This window comes from Sus scrofa, chromosome 6 (assembly GCF_054392235.1).
Source record: "Sus scrofa isolate SSC_HxYL_T2T_F1_AM1 chromosome 6, Sscrofa_HxYL_maternal_Yorkshire_Landrace_v2.0, whole genome shotgun sequence".
Taxonomy (NCBI): domain Eukaryota; kingdom Metazoa; phylum Chordata; class Mammalia; order Artiodactyla; family Suidae; genus Sus; species Sus scrofa.
This window is the reverse complement of record NC_139388.1, coordinates 63068927-63081394: the sequence shown is the minus strand read 5'-3', so window position 1 is coordinate 63081394 and position 12468 is coordinate 63068927. Positions and strand designations below refer to the sequence as shown.

Genomic DNA, 12468 nt, shown 5'->3' with positions numbered 1-12468 from the left:
AAGTGGATAAGAATAATATTGTATGACTCAGAGACTACACAGTGTTGTGTCCAGAAAATACAAAATAAGAGAAAGATGTTCTATTCAAATTAAACAGGAGTTTTCCACTGTCACTGGATACATATCACTGGATATGTAGAGTTCAGATGGCTTCCAGATTTTTGGTTCTGGACTGAGATGAAATAAATGTATGTCTCGCTGTTCCTTGACTTTATGCCTGGGAGTCTGATTGTATACTCCTCATCTCCTAGAACTGTAAGATATTAGATGTGTGTCATTTTAATCCACTAAGTTGTGGTAATTTATGGTAAATGGAAACTAATACAAACGCTTATGTTTTCTATGGATTAATCCTTGTATGGTACATTCTTCATCCTCCTACTTTTTTAGTGTGGTAAAATATATACACCATAACTTTACCATTACTTAAACATTATCACAGTGCACAGTTCAGTAGCCTTAAGTACCATGTTAGGCAATAATGACCACTGCCCATTTTCCAGAACATTCTCATTATCCCAAATGGAAACTCTATGCCCGCTAAACAACAATGACTCATGCCCCTTTCCGCCAGCCCCTGGGGTTCACTTCATTCTAATTCCTGCCTTAAGGAATCGGGCTCTTCTAGGCAGTGCATGTAAGTAAAATCATACAATATGTGACATTCTGTGGCCAGTTTATTTCCCTTCAAATGTTTCCAAGGTTCATCCACATTGTTCATTCTATACTTTCAAGCTATTTACATCATAATATTAGAAGTGAATTTCTTCTAGGCTACATTGGGTAGTCTTGTTTGTGGTTGTCTTTTCTAAGGCCAATCTCTGTCTTTCAATTGCTGTGTTTAGCCCATTTACATATAATGTAATGACAGCTAAGACTGTTATGTAGGTTTGCCATTTTATTTTACTCTGTGTATCCCCTCTTTCTGGTTCTTCTGTTTACTCTTTCTTGCCTTCTCTTTTTTTTTTCTTTTTTTTTTTTTTTTGCCATTTCTTGGGCCACTCCTGCGGCATATGGAGGTTCCCAGGCTAGGGGTCAAATCGGAGCTGTAGCTGCCGGCCTACCCCAGAGCCACAGCAACGCGGGATCCGAGCCGCATCTGCAACCTACACCACAGCTCACGGCAACGCTGGATCCCTAACCCACTGAGCAAGGGCAGGGATCGAACCTGCAACCTCATGGTTCCTAGTTGGATTCGTTAACCACTGCGCCATGACGGGAACTCCCTTTCTTGCCTTTTCTTGGATTTTAAAAATATTTTTAGCATTCCACTTTAACTTCTCCATGGGTGCTGTAACTAGTCCTCTTAGGATGCTGTTTGAGTGGCTGTTCTCAGATGACCATGTATATACCTGACTTGACAGCCAAGTGAAAGCTAGTATTTAACTCTTCAAGGAAATGGAGAAACCTAGGAACACAGAGGTCCCTTCATCCTCACCGATCTACATTTCAGTTGTTATATGTGTCATATCTACATACACTTCCTGGGCTGTGTCAAGGACTGTGGGGCTGGATTCTGGTGGGTGAGTCCTCCTCAGACCTCCTGCTTCAGCCAACAGCCCCCTGCTCATCTGGGGGGAGCACAGTGGGTCAGGGCTGATGATGTCCAGTCTGGGGAGAGCCTTGGAGCAACTTCTGGGGAAACAGTTCACTTCATTTGCTTGTTTCTAGTCAATACCATTATGGACAGAAATCAGTGAATTCTTAGAAGTTATGTAAATTCTAGTAATATTTGCTTGTAGAGACATTGCCTCGTGTGTTATAGATATGCTATCACATATTTTTAAAAAATAATAGATCATTACTAGGAAGAAAGGAAATTGACATGGAAAATATGTCAGAACAAAAAAAGAATTGGCTGATATAGAGGAACTGAAAAGTAGACCCTTCTCTGTTCCTTCATATTCCTCATTCTTTTGCTATGCTTCCTTCTCTATTTGGGGGAATTTCATTTCTCTTTTCCTACAATAGCCTCTACCTACATATTTCATAAAAACTGAAGTAGCAAGGTCAGAGGGAGGTAACGGTGGTGAGTGTTAACATCAAGCATCCACTGTGACTCTGGCGACTGACACCCAGATCCTCTCACATCACACCCCACACGTCTTCACCAGGTCTGCAAATGCACCAATATCAGGTCCCTTCACGTCCTGGCACCACTGAGCCTACAAACTCTCTGAGGAGTAGGGTCAACACCACAAGCTGCAGACAAGGAAACAGAGACTCAGAGAGAGGACTTCACAGCTCAAGGTGCATAGGCAAAGCATGATGAGGAATATTTAAATAATATCAGCTCTGTCCCTCGAGTCAGAGCACTAACCCACTCTCTGTCCCACAATTCTAAAGACAGAACCACAGCATGAGGAGGAGACTCTGCTCAAGTGATCGAGGAGACCAAGGAGGAAGGAAGACTCTGGGGCTTGTTCCCAGGAAGGTGGGGTGGAGGCTGTTGAAAGAAAAAGAGAAGTCGTGGGAGGAGCTGTAATGGAGAGAAACCCCACACTCTGGGCTGGGGGAGGACTCCTGTTTCCTTCCCTTAAGTCTTGTATTTCTCCTCTGCTCTCACAGCCGCGCTGACCTGCACTGAGCTGCATTTAGATGCTAGATGTGCATCTCTAATGACCTGAGCTCTGAAAAACCTTGGTGGACCCTGCCTAGTTATCCTGAGAACTGACGGGGATGTGCTGAGGGACAGGCTGAAGAGGAAGGACATGCCATGGGTAACTCTGAGAGGGAAGGACATGCCTTGGTCACATTTACCTAGAAGGGGCATCTCCAGAAGGCACCAGATTTGTTGCTGATGTGTAATAGAAACAAGAGCAAGTCACTGGGGAGGAGGTGTCCTCCATTCTGTGGGGCTGCTGATGTGACAACTCCATGACAGGGAGGACCAGCCTCTAAGGGGCCACACCCTGGGCCCTGTCTGTTCTGAGGGCACCGAGTTCCCCATCTGCACAGCCTGGACCACGGGAAGGAGACGCCATGACCCCCACACTCCCAGCCCTGCTCTGCCTCGGTGAGATGCAGCGGGGAGGGAAGCCCTGCTCTGGGAGGGACCTGTCCCCTCCCCATACCAGCCTGTGCTCTCGGGACACCCAGCACTCAGGGGGCGCCCGGGCATGAGAGGTTCTGCTCAGAGTCCAGGGCAAGTCCTCACGGGTACTCTCTTCCAGGGCTGAGTGTGGGCCTGGGGACCCAGGTGCAGGCAGGTGAGTCGATGCCCAGGGGTCCCAGCACCTCCTCTCCTCCGTGGGGACAAGGGGCCACCCCCAGGCACTGGGCATGGAGACGGCAGGGAGGGGCTGAAGGGTGGGGAGCCAGGTAGGGTTGGGCTGAGAGCTGGGGGCCTGGGGGCGGGGAGGTCTTGTGACCTGGTCTCTCTTGTCCTTCCAGGGACCCTCCCCAAACCCACCCTCTGGGCTGAACCAGGCCCTCTGGTCACCCGGGGGAGCCCTGTGACCATCTGGTGTCAGGGGACCCTGGGGGACCAGAAGTTCCATCTGGTTAAAGAGGGAAGGCAAACTCCCTGGGACCGACTGAGCCCACTGGAGGCTGGGGACAAGGCCAAGTTCTCCATCCCGTACATGACCCAGGTCTACGCAGGGAGGTACCGCTGTTACTACATCAGCCCCTCTGGCAGGTCAGAGCCCAGTGACACTCTGGAGCTGGTGGTGACAGGTGAGAGGACACTCAGGGGGCCCAGCCTCAGGCTCTGACCTCAGGAAGGGAGTCTGCTCTCAGGGTGGGTCCCTCTCACAGCCCAGCCCTGGGGGAGCTCAGGGGCCATGAGCCCCATGTAACAAGCTGCCCCCTTCTCTCCTAGGAGCCCACAGAAAACCCGCCCTCTCAGCCCTGCCCAGCCCTGTGGTGGCCTCAGGAGGGAATGTGACCCTCCAGTGTGGCTCACAGGACAGATATGACAGGTTCATCCTGACTAAGGAAGGAGAACACAAGTCCTCCTGGACCCTGGACACACAGCAACACCCTAATAGGCAGACCCGGGCCCTGTTCCCTGTGGGCCCCGTGACCCCCAGCCACAGGGGGACGTTCAGATGCTATGGCTATTTCAGAGACAAACCCCAGGTGTGGTCACACCCCAGTGACCCCCTGGAGCTACTGGTCTCAGGTGAGGGGGGCCCAGCCTGGTCCCAGAGGCTTTGGGGCCCCAGGCAGGTCCCTGGGGGCCTGGCTCAGAGCAGAGCCCCATGTGAGGGGGAGGCTCAGGGGGTAGGGCTCCTGGACCAGAACCCAGAGTGTGAGAGACAGTGAGACCTGGGGGCCAGGAGGGACAAGGGGGTCATGGGGGAAGCAGCCCCTAACTCAGGGCTCTCTCTCCCCAGGGGGCTCTGGGAAGCCCTCCCTCCTGACCCCGCAGGGCCCTGTCGTGGCCTCTGGACAGAGCCTGACCCTCCAGTGTCGCTCTGCCATCAGCTATGACAGGTTCGCTCTGGCCAAGGAGGGGGCACGGGTCCTCCGCCAGCGCCCTGCCCGGCAGCCCCAGGCTGGGCTCTCTCAGGCCCACTTCCGCCTGGGCCAGGTGAGCGGCCTCCATGGGGGCCGGTACAGATGCTACGGTGGACACAACCTCTCCTCCCTGTGGTCGGCCCCCAGTGACCCCCTGGACATCCTGGTGGCAGGTGAGGAGCCAGCGGGTCAGGCGGGGACCCAGCCTCTGCACAGGCCCTGCTGGGGGAGCCCCAGGGGGGTGCCGGGACCAGGGGGAGGGGTCCCCTGGGAGGGAGGGACAGCCAGACTGGAGGTCAGGAGTATGGAGAGGCTCAGAGAAACACAGACACACACAGAGGAGGGTGCTCAGAGAGGCCCTGCCGAGTCTCTGTTCAGAACCAGGCCGGCCGGCAGCCCCTCACCACCTCCTTCTCTCTAGGATGGTTCCCTGCCACACTCTCCCTCTCGGTGCAGCCGGGCCCCTCAGTGGCCGCAGGACAGAACGTGACCCTGCTGTGTCAGTCATGGAGTCCGATGGACACTTTCCTTCTGTCCAAGGAGGGGGTGGTCCATCCCCCACTGCGAATTGGATTACAGCATCGAGCTGGGCAGAACCAGGCCCAGTTCTCCATGGGTCCTGTGATCTTGGCCCATGGGGGCACCTACAGGTGCTATAGCTCACTCAGCAGGGACCCCTATCTGCTGTCACAGCCCAGTGACCCCCTGGAGCTCATGGTCTCAGGTGAGGGCACCCTGACCTTGTCCTGAGCTCAGGCAACCCAGGACCCTGTGCCCTGAGAGCTCCTGGCTGGGTTGGGAGTGAGGGGACCTGCCCCTCAAAGGCCCTGCTGCCCCTGCCTCCCCCTCCCCTCCCCCGGGTCTGGAAGCTGCCAGGTGGGCAATGGGCGGGTCTTCGGGAGGAGACAGGGCAGGTGTAGGGAGAGTTTAGTGAGGCGAGGACTCCAGGGGCAGTCTCAGCCCCTGGCCCCTTCCTGGCCTCATTCCTAGGACCCCTGGGAGCCCTGGTCCCCACCCCAGGCCCCAGTGCAACAACGGGGGAGTCTCGGAGCCCATTTGTTCACAGGGAGCACAGGCCACCCCAGGGCAGTTTTGAGTCTTGGAGGAGCTAATGCTGCTCAGAGGCTCGAGGACAGGCTGGTTGTCTGGGGGGGTGGGGTCAGGCAGAGATGGGGGGAGCCATGGCTCCAGGGGTTCTGAGGGTGGTGGGTGAAGGGGGTCACGGGAGGGAGATGTTGGTACCAGCCCCCTCACCTCCCATCAGACCCACAGGAACCTCTCCACCGATGGGAGGCTCCCCTCCCCCCCACGGACTCAGTCCCCCACAGGGGTTAGCGTGGGTCTGTGGAGGGGGGGTTCCCGGGGGACATGGCTGGGTCACACCCCACTGACCAGCTGAGCTTCCTGTTCTTGGGGGGGTGTCCCGAGTCTATCCTGTTGGAGCTCGCTCAGCACAGTGTCCTGAATCCCAGAAAAGTCTGAGACAGTCATACAAGAGGGAACACAGGGAAGACTCCACTGAGGGGGCACAGAACCCAGGATAGGGCTGTGTGTCCCCAGCTCCTCACTCACATCCCTACTTCATGATTCTCAAGACAAGCAGACACCATCCGCCCATCTCAAAACCAGCCAGATCCCACGAGTGGTGAGGAAGAGAAATCCTCAGTTATGGGGCTGGGTTCTGGGGTGCATGTCCTATAAAGGGGAGGCTGTGCCCAGGATTCTGGGGGGACTGGGATCTGCCCTGACCTCTGTGACCTCTCTGTCCACAACCTCTAGCCTCTCCCCCTGAAGACTACACAGTGGAGAACCTTGTCCGGATGGCCGTGGCTGCCCTGATCCTGCTGGGCCTCGGGATTCTGCTCTTCCAGGCTCGACACGGCCATGGAGGAACCCAAGATGCGGCCAGGAGCTGAGCACAGAGGCCACAGGGCACCGCCCAGAGTGGCAGAACCTTGGCAATGAGCCGATGGGCCCAGGAGGTTCTGGAAGAGAATCTGCAGTGTTGTGAGAACTGCCTGCTGAGACCATGGAGGGGGAGACGGGATGTGGGTGCGGGGTGAGGACTGGGGCGTCCCTGTGCAGGGCTCTGCCTCTGTTAAACCGAGGTGCTCTCCTCCTCCTTGGACGCCTCTCTCTGACGGCCTGTCTTCTCTCACCTGGGACTTGAGGCGCAGCCCACATAGCAGGTGTGTGCCCAGACCTTACACACCTGCGTGCTCTGGTCCAGTTTCTTGCAATGTAGTTTCCTTTATTTTTAATTTTGACATTCTCTGGTGTGTGATACTGACTGCCATACCCTCATCTCAGAACACTGAATATGCTTTAAATTACAGAACACACTAGGAAAAATCACATCTAGTTTGGGACAGATCAATCAAAAACAATTTCCTTAATACTTCTCTAGACTCCAAAAGGTCTTCTCTCCTCATCCGAGGACACCTGGTGTGGATTTTTCAGAAACACCATCAGGTGAATGAACCCCGAGTTTCAAGTGTCATTCAGGTGGTGTGGTGGTAAATGGGGTTTAGGATTAAGTCATTGTTTAAAACTCCAAGATTTACCTCCTTTGTCTATTTCTCTGGTGAAAACACTCCCTTCCCGGCCAATCTGAGGGTGCCTTGTGGATGTACCAAATCAGAGTGGAGAAATAAGGAATAAATCATGTTTCCCAAGTGAGGACCATCCAGCTTCTCAATCACACTAGCAGCCACCGCAAACTTCTGTGACTGTGTGAGTGCAGGACACAGCCACAGCACCATGGCATATTCCCACATGCCTGTCAGGCCCCTCCAGCTGTGCACCTGCACATCATCGACCTGACTCAGGTCACCAACCTCAGTGCAATGTGCACGCTGATGCAGAGAGAGGGCAGCCACAGGAGAGCACCCTGAGAGCTTTACCCCCACCTCTGCCTTTTGTCACTTCTCAACATCACTGCACCTGCCTTAACTTCCCCATAACTGTTCACTTGCCCGCCCCAACCACACAACTATTGCTGGCTTCCACTGCAGTGTGCATGCCTGGGAGGAGAATGTGCAGCCGGGGCCTCTGCAGCTGCCAGTGAGCCCTGAGTTCACCCTGTTCCTGCCTTGGCCCCCATCACTACAGGCACGTCTGCAACTGTCCTGAACACGTACACAGGCCCCTGCTGGGAGTGTGTGCACATCACCAGCTCCAATCACAGCCTGCCATGGTTCCTAGCTGCTGAACCTGGAGCCATAGCTAAACGCATACATGACAAGGCCAGAGTGCACCTCACACTCAGTGATGAATCACTAAAAGCCTTTCCTTCAAGATCAGGAACAAGGCTGCAATGCCCACTCTCGCCACTTCTACTCAGCAGAGTCCTCAAAGTCTCAGCCACAGCAAGCAGACAAGTCAAGAAACAAGGCACCCAAACAGGAAAGGAAGGACTAAAATTGTCTTTGTTTGTAGAAGATATGATATTCTATATACCAAAAAACCCTCAAGACGCCACCCCAAACTCTAGAACTAATCAAAGAATTCAGGAATGTTGCAGCATACAAAACAACATACAAAAATCTGTTATGTTTCTATACACAAATAACAAAACATCAGAAAAAGAAACAAAGAATGGCAAGAGATATTTAAAGTGCTAAAAGGAAAAAATATGCAACCTAGAATATTATATCCAGCAAGAACATCATTTAAAATAGAAGGGGAAATTAAAATTTTTTCCAACAAACAAAAGGTAAAAGAATAGAGCAATACAAAACCCAGGCTAAAAGAAATACTGAAAGGGCTTCTCTAAACCAAAAAGAAAGGAAGGAAAGAAAGGGAAAAAAAAAGAGGAAGAACTAGGATTGAGGAAACCACAATCAGAAAGCAGTCACTCAAATAAGCCAGTATACAGATTTAATCATGAACATGTTTCAAACAAAATAAAATTAAAAAGAAAAAAAAGGCATCAAAATCATAAAATGTGGGCAAGGGAAGTAAGGAAATAAATAGACTCTTTTTTTAATTTTTTTTCTTTTCTCTCTCTTTCTCTTTTTCTTTCTTTCTTTCTTTCTTCCTTCCTTCCTTTCTTTCTTTCTTTCTTTCTTTCTTTCTTTCTTTCTTTCTTTCTTTCTTTCTTTCTTTCTTTCTTTTTTTGTTTCTCTTCTTAATTTTAGTATAGTAATGAAGTGTTTGAACTACAGGACCATCAGGCTAAAACACACAGTCATAGGAAGGTGTTAGCATACTTAAAAAACAGGGCAACCACAAATCAAAGCCAAACATTGCATTTGCAAAAAATGAAAAGAAAAACACTCAAGCAGAAAACAATTGGAGACCATCCAAACAAAAAAAGAAAGGAAGAATGGAGAATCATAGAATGACTGGAACACGAGGTTTAAAATGGCAATAAATAATCATCTATCAATTATCACCTTAAATGTCAATGGACTGAATGCTCCAATCAAAAGACTCAGAGTGGATAAAAAAGCAAAAACCTTCAATCTGCTGCCTACAAGAAACTCACCTTAGGACAAAGGACACATATAGATTGAAAATGAAGGGGTGGGAAAAAATATTTCATGCTAATAGACATGACAGGAAAGCAGGAGTTGCAATACTCATATCAGACAAAATAGACTTGAAAACAAAAGACATAAAGAAAGACAAAGAAGGACACTACTTAATGATTAAGGGATCCATTCAAGAAGAGGGTATTACTACCATCAACATATATACCCCAAATACAGGAGCACCCAGATACATACAACAAATATTAACAGACAAAAGGGAGGAATTGATGGGAATACAATCAGAGTAGGAAATTTTAATACCCCACTCACATCAGTGGACAGATCCTCTAGACAGAAAACCAATAAAGCAACAGAGATCCTAAAGGAAACAATAGAAAAGTTAGATTTAATTGATATCTTCAGGACACTACATCCAAAAACATCGGAATACACATTCTTCTCAAATGCTCATGGAACATTCTCAAGAATCGACCACATATTGGGACACCAAGCTAACCTCAACAAATTTAGGAGCATAGAAATTATTTCAAGTATCTTCTCTGACCACAGTGGCATGAAACTAGAAATCAACCACAAGAGAAGAAATGAGAAAAAACCTACTACATGGAGACTGAACAAGATGCTACTAAAAAAACCAATGGGTCAATGAGAAAATCAAGAAGGAAATTAAAAAATACCTTGAGACAAACAATAATGAAGATACAACCTCTCAAAATCTATGGGATGCTGCAAAAGCAGTGCTCAGAGGGAAATTCATAGCGATACGGGCCTTCTTCAGAAAAGAAGATCCCAAATTGACAACTTAACCCTCCACCTTAACGAATTAGAAAAAGAACAAACAAGACCTAAAGTCAGCAGAAGGAAGGAAATTATAAAGATCAAGAGGAAATCAATGAAATAGAGATTCAAAAAACAATAGAGAAAATTAATAAAACCAAGAGCTGGTTCTTTGAAAAGGTAAACAAAATTGACAAACCCCTGGCCAGACTCACTAAGAAGAGGAGAGAAAGAACCCAAATAAACAAAATTAGAAAGGAAAAAGGAGAAATCACAACAAATACTGCAGAAATACAAAATACCATAAGAGAATACTATGAACAACTATATGCCAAGAAATTTGACAATCAGGAAGAAATGGACAATTTTCTAGAACCTTACAGCCTGCCAAAACTGAATCAAGCAGAAAGAGATCAACTGAACAGACCGATCCCTATAAATGAAATGGAATAGGTAATGAAAACACTCCCTACTAAAAAAAGTCCAGGCCCAGAGAGCTTCACAGGTGAATTCTACCAAACATACAAAGAGGAACTTAGACCCATCCTCCTTAAACTTTTCCTAAAGGTTGCAGAAGAAGGAACACTCCCAAAGACATTCTATGAGGCCACCATCACCCTCATTCCAAAACCAGACAAAGATACCACCAAAAAAGAAAACTATCAGCCAATATCTTTGATGAATATAGATGCAAAAATTCTCAACAAAATTTTAGCCAACCAAATCCAATAACATATCGAAAAGATCATACACCATGACCAGGTAGGGTTCATCCCAGGTTCACAAGGATGGTTCAACATAGGCAAATCAATCAGCATCATACACCACATTAACGAAAGAAAAGTCAAAGACCATATGGTCATCTCAATAGATGCAGAAAAAGCTTTTGACAAAGTCCAACATCCATTCATGATCAAAACTCTCGCCAAAATAGGTATAGAGGGAACATTCCTGAACATAATCAAAGCCATTTATGACAAACCCACAGCAAATATAATACTCAATAGGGAAAAACTGAAAGCCTTCTCACTCAAATCTGGAACAAGACAGGAGTGCCCACTCTCACCACTGCTCTTCAACATAGTTTTGGAAGTCCTAGCCACAGCAATTAGACAAACAAAAGAAATAAAAGGCATCCATATAGGAAGAGAAGAGATCAAACTGTCACTGTATGCAGATGACATGATACTATACATAGAAAACCCTAAGGACTCAACCCCAAAACTACTTGAACTGATTAATAAATTCAGCAAAGTGGCAGGATATAAGATTAACATTCAGAAGTCAGTCGCATTTCTGTATACCGACAATGAAACATTAGAGAAGGAATACAAAAATACAATACCTTTAAAATTGCACCTCACAAAATCAAATACCTTGGAATACACCTGACCAAGGAGGTAAAGGACCTATATGCCGAGAACTATAAAACTTTAATCAAAGAAGTCAAAGAAGATGAAAAGAAATGGAACAATATTCCATGTTCCTGGATTGGAAAAATCAATATTGTAAAAATGGCCATACTACCCAAAGCAATCTACAGATTCAATGCAATCCCTATCCAATGACCCATGATATTTTTCACAGAACTAGAACAAACAATCCAAACATTTATATGGAACCACAAAAGACCCAGAATCGCCAAAGCAATCCTGAGAAACAAAAACCAAGCAAGGGGCATAACTCTCCCAGACTTCAAGCAATACTACAAAGCCACAGTCATCAAAACAGTGTGGTACTGGTATCAAAACAGACAGACAGACCAATGGAACAGAATAGAGAACTCATAAATAAACCCTGACACCTATGGTCAATTAATCTTTGACAAGGGAGGCAAGAACATAAAATGGGAAAAAGAAAGTCTATTCAGCAAGCATTGCTGGGAAACCTGGACAGCTGCATGCAAAGCAGTGAAACTAGAACACACCCTCACACCATGCACAAAAATAAACTCCAAATGGCTGAAAGACTTAAATATACGACAGGACACCATCAAACTCCTAGAAGAAAACATAGGCAAAACACTCTCTGACATCAACCTCATGAATATTTTCTCAGGTCAGTCTCCCAAAGCAATAGAAATTAGAGCAAAAATAAACCCATGGGACCTCATCAAACTGAAAAGCTTTTGCACAGCAAAGGAAACCCAAAAGAAAACAAAAAGACAACTTACAGAATGGGAGAAAACAGTTTCAAATGATGCAACTGACAAGGGCTTAATCTCTAGAATATATAAGCAACTGATACAACTCAACAGCAAAAAAACCAATCACCCAATGGAAAAATGGGCAGAAGACCTGAATAGACATTTCTCCAAAGAAGATATACAGATGGCCAGAAAACACATGAAAAAATGCTCAACATCGCTGATTATAAGAGAAATGCAAATCAAAACTCCCATGAGATACCACCTCACACCAGTCAGAATGGCCATCATTAAGAAGTCCACAAATAACAAGTGCTGGAGGGGCTGTGGAGAAAAGGGAACCCTCCTGCACTGTTGGTGGGAATGTCAACTGGTACAACCACTGTGGAGAACAGTTTGGAGATACCTTAGATATCTATACAAAGAACTTCTGTAGGACCCCACAATCCCACTCTTGGGCATCTATCCGGACAAAACTCTACTTAAAAGAGACACATGCACCCGCATGTTCATTGCAGCACTATTCATAATAGCCAGGACATGGAAACAATCCAAATGTCCATCGACAGATGATGGGATTAGGAA

At 47.6% G+C, this 12468-nt stretch overlaps 1 protein-coding gene across 1 annotated transcript; it reads left to right on the top strand.

Annotated features, from left to right (window-relative positions):
* The first annotated feature begins 2538 nt into the window (after positions 1-2538).
* Positions 2539-7146, top strand: LOC100525227 (leukocyte immunoglobulin-like receptor subfamily A member 6). The gene is made up of 8 exons (XM_021094960.2): positions 2539-2720; positions 2885-3016; positions 3174-3209; positions 3394-3678; positions 3824-4126; positions 4341-4637; positions 4886-5188; positions 6244-7146. Exons 2-8 carry the CDS (start codon positions 2983-2985, stop codon positions 6378-6380), a joined length of 1395 nt encoding a protein of 464 aa, XP_020950619.2. The 5' UTR covers positions 2539-2720; positions 2885-2982; the 3' UTR covers positions 6381-7146.
* The last annotated feature ends 5322 nt before the right edge of the window (positions 7147-12468 follow it).

Coding starts and splice junctions, on each gene's coding strand:
- LOC100525227 (XM_021094960.2), top strand. CDS start 2,983: ATGACCCCCACACTCCCAGCCCTGCTCTGCCTCG. Junction 3,210..3,393: donor GGGGACCCAGGTGCAGGCAG/GTGAGTCGATGC, acceptor TTGTCCTTCCAG/GGACCCTCCCCAAACCCACC. Junction 3,679..3,823: donor TCTGGAGCTGGTGGTGACAG/GTGAGAGGACAC, acceptor CTTCTCTCCTAG/GAGCCCACAGAAAACCCGCC.